At 47.1% G+C, this 11,272-nt stretch overlaps 1 protein-coding gene across 1 annotated transcript; it reads left to right on the top strand.

Moving 5' to 3' along the window:
• Positions 1-2,103: 2,103 nt before the first annotated feature.
• On the top strand, positions 2,104-9,159 carry CLDN16 (claudin 16). The gene is made up of 5 exons (XM_050902848.1): positions 2,104-2,217; positions 6,938-7,040; positions 7,301-7,465; positions 8,486-8,677; positions 9,020-9,159. Exons 1-5 carry the CDS (start codon positions 2,104-2,106, stop codon positions 9,157-9,159), a joined length of 714 nt encoding a protein of 237 aa, XP_050758805.1.
• The last annotated feature ends 2,113 nt before the right edge of the window (positions 9,160-11,272 follow it).

The raw sequence follows: 11,272 nt of genomic DNA, 5'->3' as shown, positions 1-11,272 counted from the left end.
GCTAGGATACCTTGTTTTGAAAACTGGTGCAGCGACAGGTTAATTAACACAGTGCAAGACAAGCATAGGAAGATGATGCATATTATCAGTACCTGTCTCATATCAATGCAATCTATATCTATGTGGCTAATGAAAGTCGTTATCTTTTACAGGACCTGCATGGCCAATGCCCTGTCCCTGCGGGTCAGAACTGTTGGAAACACAACTCTACCCTTGTCACAGAAAGCCATGAAGTGAAGATCATGGTGGTTTTGCCTTATATAGACACTTGGATGCCAGAAAACTCAGCAGAAAGCATCATACCTGTATAACCATATCAAGACATGCGTCTGGCAGAGAAGGAAGAAGAAAAGTTCCTCACTTGTCAGCTTCTAAGAATGGAATTAGACAACAGAGAGCAGAAAAGCTAAAGCAGCAGAAACTCCTGCAGACCTGGGCTTTTTGACCTGGGACTTTTGTTCTCTACCTAGTGTCTCCCAAAGCATGTGCTGAGGACATCTTCTGCAGTGTGACCTCTGAGGAACAGAGTGATCTGGAATCAAGGCAAAAGATTGTTAACTCTGACAGTAGAACTGCCTCATGAGGTTATGATAGGAATTATGCGGGTTATATACTGTAGGAATAATGAGCTTCTTATTGCTATTGTATTTGGAGGGAAATCTCAGAGAAGAGAAAGCAAGCTTTGAGCAATTCTGTAAAAGTACCGATTGGCTCCATCTGGAGGTGACAGCTGAGATGACAGACACCATCAGTTTGGGCAAGCAGATTGTAAGCAGAGCTGAAAGCAGAGCAAGAATCTGCTCCTCAGCCCTGTCTTGAAGACTTGCCCACTAAAGGCAGGTCTCCAGTCTTTTATGGCTTCTTTTTTCAAACTAAAGATCATTGAGGATGTGATGGTTTCTGTGCATTTGTACCTTTGGGATAGGAGAAATGTCTAGGCCTGCTCTTGGAAGGTGCCCTGGAGTCCTGCTGGGTTTCTTGGTACTGTGAGAGGAGGCACTGAGTGAGAAGCCTCCTTACAGAGGCCCCGTCCTTCTGTCCCCGGCAGCCTTGGTGACCACTGCTCACCCAGGGAGTCCTGCAGGAAAACAGGAAGGTTGCAACGACAGTAAGTGCGCAGGCAAAATCCAGCCAAACACAGTCTCCCAAACTGGCACTGGTTTGAAAAGTTCAAGATTCCCACATGAGTCCAGGGCATGAGAATTAGCTAGGTTCGGCTTAAATGCAGAATAGAATCATAGAATCATAGAATGGGTTGGGTTGGAAGGGACCTTTAAAGGTCATCTAGTCCAACCCCCCTACAATAAGCAGGGGCATCTTCAACTAGATCAGGTTGCTCAGAGCCCCATGCAACCTGACCTTGAATATTTCCAGGGATGGGGCATCTACAACCTCTCTGGGCAACCTGTTCCACTGTTACAGAGCTCCATATCTGAGCTGGGATAGTTGTTGGTGTTGGCTCTGAAGGCCCATGACTGCTACCTTTTTCTGTGCCCTTCCCAGTGACATTCCTGCATTGAACTAGGTCATCAGTGCATCAGAGACCAACAGGGCAACCAAAGGGCCTGGGATCTACACCAGTACATTTTATAGATGTTTAGTGCTAAGGCATGAAGCAACGTGCATGAATAAACGTGTGTGCACATGAGAGCTCTTCTGTGTGTCCCTTAGCAGTGCTCAAAACTTCTGTCCTGAAGAACAAGTTTTGATTCTTTTTTTTAATCCCTACTTTGCCAAAACCCGCAATGGTACCTGTTTTCCTTGCAAGTCTAGGACTCCAGTTACCTGCATGCCACTTCTGCACAACCCCATTTCTCTTCAGCCAGGCATGACAAGATCTTTAACTGTGCAGGGCGGATTGGCTGCAGCAGCTCCTGTGGGCGCTTTCACCCTCCTCCCATCCCCGTTGCAGGTGAGCGTTGCTCCTGTGGCCATCACTAACGGATGGCATCTGCAGAAGTGAAAAGTTTCCGCTGTTCGTGGCCACTGGAAGAGGGTAGCGGTGACCTGGGACACTGACACTCTGCCTCTACCCCAGCTTTAAGAACAAAGGCTGGGCACTGTTTTTCTCACCCCCCCTGGATGTGCTGATCATCTGCTGGCATGAGGTTTTTCCTCCAGTATGCGGGCTGTTTTTTTGCTTTTTTCTCTACTGGGTTTTTGATAGCGTCTACCTGGACAGACTGCTGGATGGTGAACGCCGATGATTCCCTGGAGGTAAGATCAGGGTGAGGAGAGCCTGATCTCCAAAGCAAATGTGTCCTAGAGAGAGTTTAGTTCCCGGTATCATTGCTCCACTCTCATGTACTTTTTCCCTGTTGTGCTGGATGAAAGCGGATGAAAATGAAATGAATTACTCCGGCAAGAGCAGGGTAAAAGTGGTATTTTGTGTAATTCTCTCTGCCAGACTTTATTATCCAGACTCTGCTCTCACTTAGTAAGTTCAGGAAAGGTCTAGAGGCTCTAGGTTTAAATGTGCATGAACTTAAGTACTGTTATCCTATGTCTCCAGCCTGCATGGATATTTTGAAGATGTTTCTAATTCTGTGGATCCGACTTCTTGGTGGAAAAGTTCAGCCAAGACCTGTGCTCTTCAAGTCTTTTTCTTAAAAGTCATTGAGCTATAGGGCTAGCAGAAATTTATGGGGAGAATGGGGACTAGCATCAGATCCAGCACTCAAACATATCTTCTTGAACTTGTGCAGACATTAGTATCCTCATGTTAAAGAAAGGTATTGGCAAAAGTAAATTGCAAACAACAACGTAGCAGAATGCTGCACACATGCAAGCTGTGCCCCAGAGATTCCAGACCCCAAACCGTCGCCATTTCTCCAGCACTCAGTACTCCAAGTTTGTATTTTTCTTCCCAGAGCAGGCAGCACTTTCTGTACATTTAAGGGCTGCAGGTCCACAGTGTGGGCATCTGCTCTCTGTTAAACTGGATACTTTATGCAGTGAAGGTGAAACACCTTCCAAGACAGAGAGTTTGGCTGAATACATCAGGAGGAAACTTTCTATCTGCTGTCCAGCATGGGAAACCAGAAGAGCTCCTCTGCACTCAGTGATTGCAATGCAACGTTTAGCTGCATCACATCAAGTGATGAATTATCTGAGAAAAGAAGGCTAGAAGTGATCACAATAAAAATACCTTTTTTCTCTGTGCCACAAGAAATCTCGTCAATCTGACTGCCAGTCCCACCCTGGAAGGTGGTTGTAGGTGCTGAGGTGGTCATAGATGCAATGCAGTGAGGTTGCTGATGGTCAGTGTGTCTGCTCAGTGAGCCACTTTTCAGGGAAAACAGTGTGCACCCACTGATGCTGGCTGGGATATCACTCTTCATTTATCATCTTAATTTAGGAGATATTTTAGATTCATTTCAGGAAGCTGTGAAATGCCTGGAGTCAGCTGAAGATACCAGTATACTCAGAAAAGCCAAATGGATCCTAGATTGTGCCATCATTTCCAAGAAAAACAGAAGAGGGAAACCCAGCTCCTGAGCAAAGTGAGTCCAGGAAAGATCCAGTCCCTTACCCTGAGGCTGTGTAACCTTGTCTTCTTGGCACAAAGGCACCTGCACTGGGCTGTCACAAAGTGCTCCATTAACACCCAGTTTGGTTATTAGCAGCCACTACTCTCACATTCCTGCTCTGAGTGTGAATACTAAATAATGGAGAAAAACACCCCCAGCCTTAATACCTGACCGACTGATCTCCTTAATGGCCCTAATAACTCACTGCCTCTCTAAATAGGGGAATGCAGGTAAACCATCCACAGCCAGAAAGGCATGGAGTCCACAGTGACTCCTGTTTTCAGCTGGAAAAAGGGTAATTCAGGCAACTTTGGCTTCAGGAGAAAGGAACTCCAATCCTCCAGCATAGAAAGTCGCCTGGCTTTGACCCTGGCCCCCAGCAGCTGGGGAGGAGGAAGCCCTCGCTGTGGTCCCGCTGGAGAGGAGCAGCCAGGGAGAAAGAGGCCAGGGAGCGGAGCAGACGCCTCCGGAGGGGCTGCGGGGGCCCCGGCCAGCACTCAGCTCTCACAGCCCCTCGCCTCCCCTTCAGAAACAACCAGGTTACGGCAACACAGAAAGTGGTTTAAGCTGGTGCATTCTGTGTGAGCATCAAGACAAGGCTGGGTCAATTTTTGCAGTAGTTTGTGCTGGAAAAAAACCATAATCTGCTTCCCAACAAGCACTGTATTGTGTACGCAGTCCCTCCCTGTTGCAGGCAGATTAAAAATATTACCACTACTGTTAAACGCTGCCTGTTTTACTCTCGTGCTGGGCTTGTAATCATTGTATGTTGGCATCTTTTTACAGTGCGGTAAAACACTGTGACTAACATCGCTCACATGTTTGTCTTCTGCGCTTTCCCCAGAAGGGGAAGTGTGTGCTTGTTCTGTCATTTTTTTGTATTAGAATTATTTTAATATTAATTATACATTATGCATAGGCTATAATTATATATATATTACTGTCATTATGCAGTTTATGTTTTACATGCATACTTTTGTTAGGGAAAGCAGGTCGTGGCAATGTGTTTCGTAATCAAAGTGGGAGATGAGGAGTTTGGCTGTGATGCTTAGCTTCTCGGGGAGTCCTTGGCTGGGCCCAGGGAAGCTGGAGCAGATTTGCTATGGGGGGAAAGAGGTGATGGGGAATTAGTGCTACCAACGTGGTGCATGGGTCCGGCCATGGGATGGAGAATCCATGGCCCCACATGACACCCCAGCCAGCCCTGACCCCTCTCCCATTTACAGCAGCAAGTTCCCGTGTGCCTGAGGGTCTGTGCTATCTGCACAAGGGCAGATGCCCGAAGGTGGTTTGGGAGCAGATTAACAACCAGAAGGACAAACGGTGCACAAAGCAGAGGGGAGCAAAGGATGGCCAAGGAGGTTAAGAGGCAGATAACAGAATAGCTTAGCAGTGGCTCAGACCAGCCACAGGTCCCCACTCTGATGTCTGTTCCCATCCCTCCTGCACCAGGCAATGAGACATTTATCCCTGGCTGGGCATGTGCTGCTTCTGCCTGTGTTCAGCACTAGCAGGAGTGGGTGACAACTGAAACATCCTAAGGAACACAAAACATTTATCAAGTTTTTTCTAGTGTGGGAAGGGGGTTGTTTCACAAGCTAGACCATGATCACAACTGTTGCGCCTTGAGACCTCTGTTTTGCTTGGAGGCTGACAAAGCCTGGAATCCTGTTAGTCTCTGTATAAATAATCTAGACAAAGATGCTGCTTGTAAGATTTAAAAAACAATACTAATGCGAGCAAGTGAGGAAGTAACTGAGACTATTAGCTGAATACAGAGTAGCATGAATAAGCCTACGGTGGTTTGGGAGGAACATGAAATGATATAAATACAAGTGGAACAAAATGTAATTTCATAAAAATATGCTCGTTTCAAGCACAGCCTGAACAGTGGAGAGTTAAGACAGCAGAGGAGCTGCAGCTGGATTAAGAGGGCCACGGTAAAAACTTATATCTAATATAAACACGGCAAATTGTTTTACATGACACTGTTCTCTTGAAAAACACAGAATCAATGAAAATAGGTTTTTCCAGCACTGCTTCTCATTTTTTTGTGATATTTTTCATTAAACCTGCCTCGAAATTCTCAGAAATCGTAAGTAGTTTTCATCTTCATGAAACAAAACGTGTAGATTGTTTTCATTCAAACATAAATATTATCTTTTTTTGCCAGTCTGAACTAGCGAGTCATTTTTACTCACCTTTTATCCACAATGCAGTATCACAGAGAAGATGTACAGTTTGGCTCGGACATTGTATTGTGGAGAAAATATTGCGGTTGGCTACGGACTTCAATACATTCTGAATGAGACTTTATTAAGTGGCTGAGCTATGTTATTATCCGCTTTGTGATTTACACAGTGCAAGAAAAATGAATTTATTGCATCATCCAAGCAAGCCCAGTCCCCTTCTCCTGTGTGAAACCCATTCCCCAGGAGAGTTTCTCCTTCCATTAACTGCAGTGGGCAGGCTGGAGTCCAAAGCTGCACTGACATTAACTCTGCTCCTTGTATGAGCAATTCCAGGAATGTTTTAGAGGTGCTTGTTGCCATATTTGCATTGGTAATGAAAATACCTCCCATATTAAAGTGATTTATGGAAGGCTGGGCTGGGAATGGTATCTACGGCTTCAGGAGAGCGGAGACGATTAGCCATGATGCTACTGCAACGGCTGCCCGAGTCTGGATGTCTCAGCAATGAGTGTGGCTTGGGCACATGTGGTCCCATAGCTGGCAGTGCACTGGGAGCCCCAGGGCCAGGATCAGCGCCGGCTGCCTCTCATTTTCCAGCCAGTGTTTATGGCTGAGTCATTTGGCGGCAGCCCTCCACACGCATCTGGAGAGGGGCTCACATCCACACCTATGCTCTGCAGCAAAGCACTCCTCCACCAAGCCGCGGCCACCTCCCATTGCGGGTGCCTGGCTCCTGGTGCAACACCTGCCCCACCAGTCACACTCCCCTCTGAGCTGCTCCTTCTTGGCAGGAGGATGGTTTAAGGGGAGCATGGACAGCAAAGTCTCAGGTCGTCTGGTCCACAGCCCTGCCCAGCTCAGCCTAGACAAGCATTTGGCAAGGAGTGATCAAACCTGCTCTTAGATCTCTCCCGTCAGCCACCGCCCAGCTCCTCCCAGAAATTTCCTTCAGAATTTTTATCCTTACCAATAGGAAGTTTTTCTTCCTAACGTCTAGTCTGAATTTCTTTTCCTCTAATTTAAAACCATTAGTAGGGACACAGAAAACATTGTCCTTTTTCTCCATCCTGCCGCTTTTTTTCTTCTTCAAGCTAAACAACTCCGGTTTGCCATTGACGTAACTGGACCAGGATTTCTGTTGAAGGGCCTAGCTGACCATTCGCTGCGTTAGTGGATATATTAACTTACGGTCTTCTTTCTCTTCTCAACCCACAGGTGAGTACAAAATGCCGTGGCCTGTGGTGGGAATGTGTCACAAATGTTTTCGACGGGATCCAAACTTGCGATGAGTATGACTCCATCTTCGCCGAGCACCCTGGTATGTAAGAGTCAAAGATGTTTCTACAAGTGGTGGGGACACCTGGGTGTAAACAAAAAGAGTATCTGTTCTACTCAGTGACAGATAATTTGGTGCACATAGATATTAGAGCCATGTTTCTTTTCTCAGCGAGATATTACTCCCAGGGGAAGCTGGAGAAAGCGTCACCCCAGAAAAAAATGTCCCCATGGGATCTGACCCCATTACCCACCCACATTTCCATTCCTTGTGCACTCGAACAATCTGCTTTTGCCCTGCAGTGAAGCTGGTGCTGACCCGAGCCATGATGATCACAGCAGATATCCTGGCAGGATTTGGATTTCTCTTCCTTGTCCTGGGACTGGACTGCGTGAAATTCCTTCCCGATGAGCCGCTCATCAAGCTGCGCATCTGCCTGGTGTCTGGAGTTATGTTGCTCATTGCAGGTATTCCCCCACGGCTCCCCCATCCTGCAGGACACCCTTTAGCAAAGGGGGGAAGCTTTAAAGCCTTCCTTTATTTTGGGGAGAGCTTCTTCTGTTCACTGCCTACCCCTAACAGCACATAGTTGAGTTCATCTGCTTTCATTTCATGTATTGACCAGGTGATTTGGCTCTGAGTTGACTGACTTCCATTTACTGCTGTTTTACTGTGAAGAAGTCAGTGTTGTTGATAAGGCAAAGAGACCTAATTGCTGAAGGACTAGAAAGTCCTGGCATCCTGGTTTGGTTCCCAGCTCTGCCACAGATTGTGTGACCTTGGGCAAGTCACTTAGCCCAAAATCTCTGCAGCTGATCTCTAATAAAAGGATAATAACACATCTGTCCCTCCTAGGTGATAAATACACGACTGACGGAGGTGCTTTGCTGTTACAGCCAGTGGGAGAATTTTAAATGCAAAAATAGACAGCCAACTAGGTACCAAGTAATTTCATTTGACTTTATGCCAATACCAAGCATCTACCTCTGCTTCAGTGTAAGTAGATTTAACACATAACTCACCCCAGCCACTGGAAGCACATGTAAAACACTTAGAACGATTCTTTTAAATATCCTCCATTCGCCTCCCAAAGTTTGTCTGGAAAACACTGACGAAGTTCTGAAAGCTAAAACAGATTAGAAAATTAAATTCTTGAAGCAACTTTACAACAAGTTGATAAACAAGCTGAGAAGGGAGGAGCTTCCTGCCTTTTACTGCAGAAACCTGAGTGCTGCCAATCGGCGCTGATGGTGGCTGTGAGTGCCAAGGCACGAGGTACAGCCTCTGCCTGACAGCGCTCCAGCTGATATCAGTAGGAACCAGGGTGAATCTGCCAAAGTTACCGGCTGAGGCAGAACAGGGGCCAAAACCTGTCCGTCCTAAAGTCTGACCCAGCAGACAAAAGGCTATAGCTCCAGATTTTCTATTGGTGATCTCCTCATGGTCCATCTGGGAGCTCTGTGTGGCACCTCCCTCCTGTCCTGCAGGTCTCCCAGGCATTACTGGCTCGGTGTGGTACGCCGTTGATGTCTACGTGGAACGCTCCTCTCTGGTCTTCCACAACGTGTTTCTGGGCATCCAGTACAAGTTTGGCTGGTCGTGCTGGCTTGGCATGGCAGGGTCACTCGGCTGTTTCTTATCCGGGGCCCTGCTCACCTGCTGCATGTATATCTTCAGAGGTGAGGAACCGTGGCAGGGCTGAAACACAGTTCAGAGATAGAGCCATCACTCAGGGCCTGCTACAGGCACACAGGGTGGGGAAAGTCCCTCAGGGACATTCTTCAGGATGGTTGCTCATCCCAAGTAGCAATATCTTCAGCTATAAAATGGGAATAGTGTTATTTCAGCAGCTGTAGAAAGCACATCAAGGTGTTCAGGTGGGAGCTGAGGTGTAAGTATGACATAAAATGTGTTATTATGTCATATCTTGGAGTGCTGCTTTCTCTGCATTTTGAGGCTTTGCAGCTGAAAGTCACCAAGGACTCGTTAGCAGATCCTATTTCTCTCCCTGTGCCTCACAGAGACCAGCTCTGGAAGACTCCACTCTGCTTACTCCTTGAGGAAAGGCTATTTCTCTCCTGGGACAATCGTAACAAACGTGCATCTGCCATCCTCTCAAACAGCTACTGCCAAAATGTATGCAGTGGACACAAGAGTATGAGGAGGAGGTGAGTGCTCCAGAAAGCGCTCTACTTCTGTTTGTAGTGGATTGCGCAGAGACCCAAGCTCCTGTGGTTGTGCAAAGTTAAATTTCAAGGATGTACTGTATGCTACAATGTTTGCACTATGAGACCTTGAAAAAACCCCCTTCCTTCAAGAAAGTAATCTCCCAGGAGATCTTGCTTTAGGGATTCCTGTTGTCTTGAGTGCTGAGGCCGCTTGCATAAGCACGGACTGAAATAACCAACACAAACTCTTTCAGCATTTGGCTCAACACTATCGGCACAAGTGAGATAAATCAGCCGCTCCTGGATCAGACCCCAGTGTTCAGCACGAAGATCCCCAAACTGTAAGATGGATCTGTTCCGTGTCTGGCAATGTGTCGACAGAACATACAAAGCAGACAATACAGGCGAAGAGAGGGACTGATCGTCTGGTCAACACCTGGACCCTGTGCACCCAGCATGGGGGTCCGCTCCTCTTAAAGGAAGCTGGAGAGTTCAGCAGAAGATAAAGTGCTGTGTTAAATGCCTGGCCCTCTCTTTGGTCCATGAACCTCTGCACTGAGGAAACACTGCAAATTCAGGTGCATTCTTCCCTGCAAAATACAGTCCTTCTCAGTAAGTGTTAAAATGTACATTACAGATGCTCTAGACTCACTGAGATCTGGAAATTGCCAGCTTCTTTCTGCTTAGTAAAAATTTTGCCTGGACAAAGACAAAGTGAGTGAAAATCCAAGATCTGACCTTGGGCATGACAATATGTCTATACCAGCTAGAAACTAGGATAAACAATAGTAAAATCTATTGTCCCTTTCTATCAAAAGATATTTAAATCCAGTTCAGGACTGCTATCCCCTGCTGCAATCCAAGGTGCCATAGGCTGGGTGAGGCTAGACCATCAGCCATGTCTTCACTAGGGTGGGTGAAAAAAACCCAGTGTGGTTTAACATGTTCCCTAAGAATGGATGCGAAAGTTCTTCTATGCCTTTGAAGGAAAGAAAAGCTGAGACACAGTTTTCTTAGGGTTGGTAGGAACTGCCCAAATCCAGTCCTTTCTACCATGGGCACCACATCATATGGTCATGGGCACCAGGGAGTGAGAAAAGGCTCTCAGCACAGAGATATACCTTTTCAGGAGGAGTGGAGAAACGACAGCAGAGTCTCAGGAGGGTGTGCACGCCCATGGGGACGGAGGCTCCATCAGAGGTAGGCTTCCTCCACTGACCGCTTGGTAGGGGAACTGGATGGAGAAACTCCCTTCCTCCTCCCAGGCACTGTGAAGTGAAGCCTTATGTTATGAGGACCAGAGGGAGATGGGATGGCTGTTGATGGAGTGGGCTGTGTCCCAAAGGGTACCTCTGATAGCCCCTACAATGGAAGATGAGGGGCTGAGTCCTCTCATGGATTATCCTAGAAGCAGCATCTTGGGCTGCAGCACAGAACTGACCAGCAACGGTAAAAACATAACCCAATCCTGACATGGTTCCTAATCAAATAACACTCAGGCCCTGGGACAGACGGGACAACAGCAGGTCCATATGGCTTTGGTACAGGCTCAAGGACCTCCACAAGGTTCAGACCATAATGCAACCATCTCAGCAAGAGCCCTTGCGGCAGCGCTGCTGCCCAGGCAAGGGAGGCTTCGTGCCTGCAGAGTTCATGCTGCTTTGGTTGGCAGACATTTATGTTAGCCAAACTGAAAGCAACTTATTGCCAACAGATAAGCTGTATCGAACAGATGTAAACACAGTAGGAGAAGTGACGGAGGCTTTTTTACAAAGTCCTGGGAGATGAGGAGTACAAGAGTTATGAGCGACATGATGAATTCATGGATTACACCAAGAATGCACAAAGAGATCTGGAGGTGATAGGAATTTCTGCCTGGTATTGCAGGAAGCTGCATCCAGAGCTTTTTTTTTTTTTTAAACTTTTTCACAGTCACATCAGAAACATGTATTTGCTGTGGGGCTTTTGGGGTGGAAGAGCTGGAGCTGGTACACCATGCCAGACGAGGGAAGCTCCGGGCATGTTTATGCGTCTGGTTCCTGGGCTGTGCCTCTGCTCCTCTGCTCCTTCAGGGACACACTGGGAAGCAGAAGGAGGGCAAACCTG

The sequence above is a fragment of the Gymnogyps californianus genome, chromosome 10, assembly GCF_018139145.2.
Source record: "Gymnogyps californianus isolate 813 chromosome 10, ASM1813914v2, whole genome shotgun sequence".
Classification (NCBI taxonomy): Eukaryota; Metazoa; Chordata; class Aves; order Accipitriformes; family Cathartidae; genus Gymnogyps; species Gymnogyps californianus.
This window is presented reverse-complemented; position numbering and strand designations above follow the sequence as displayed.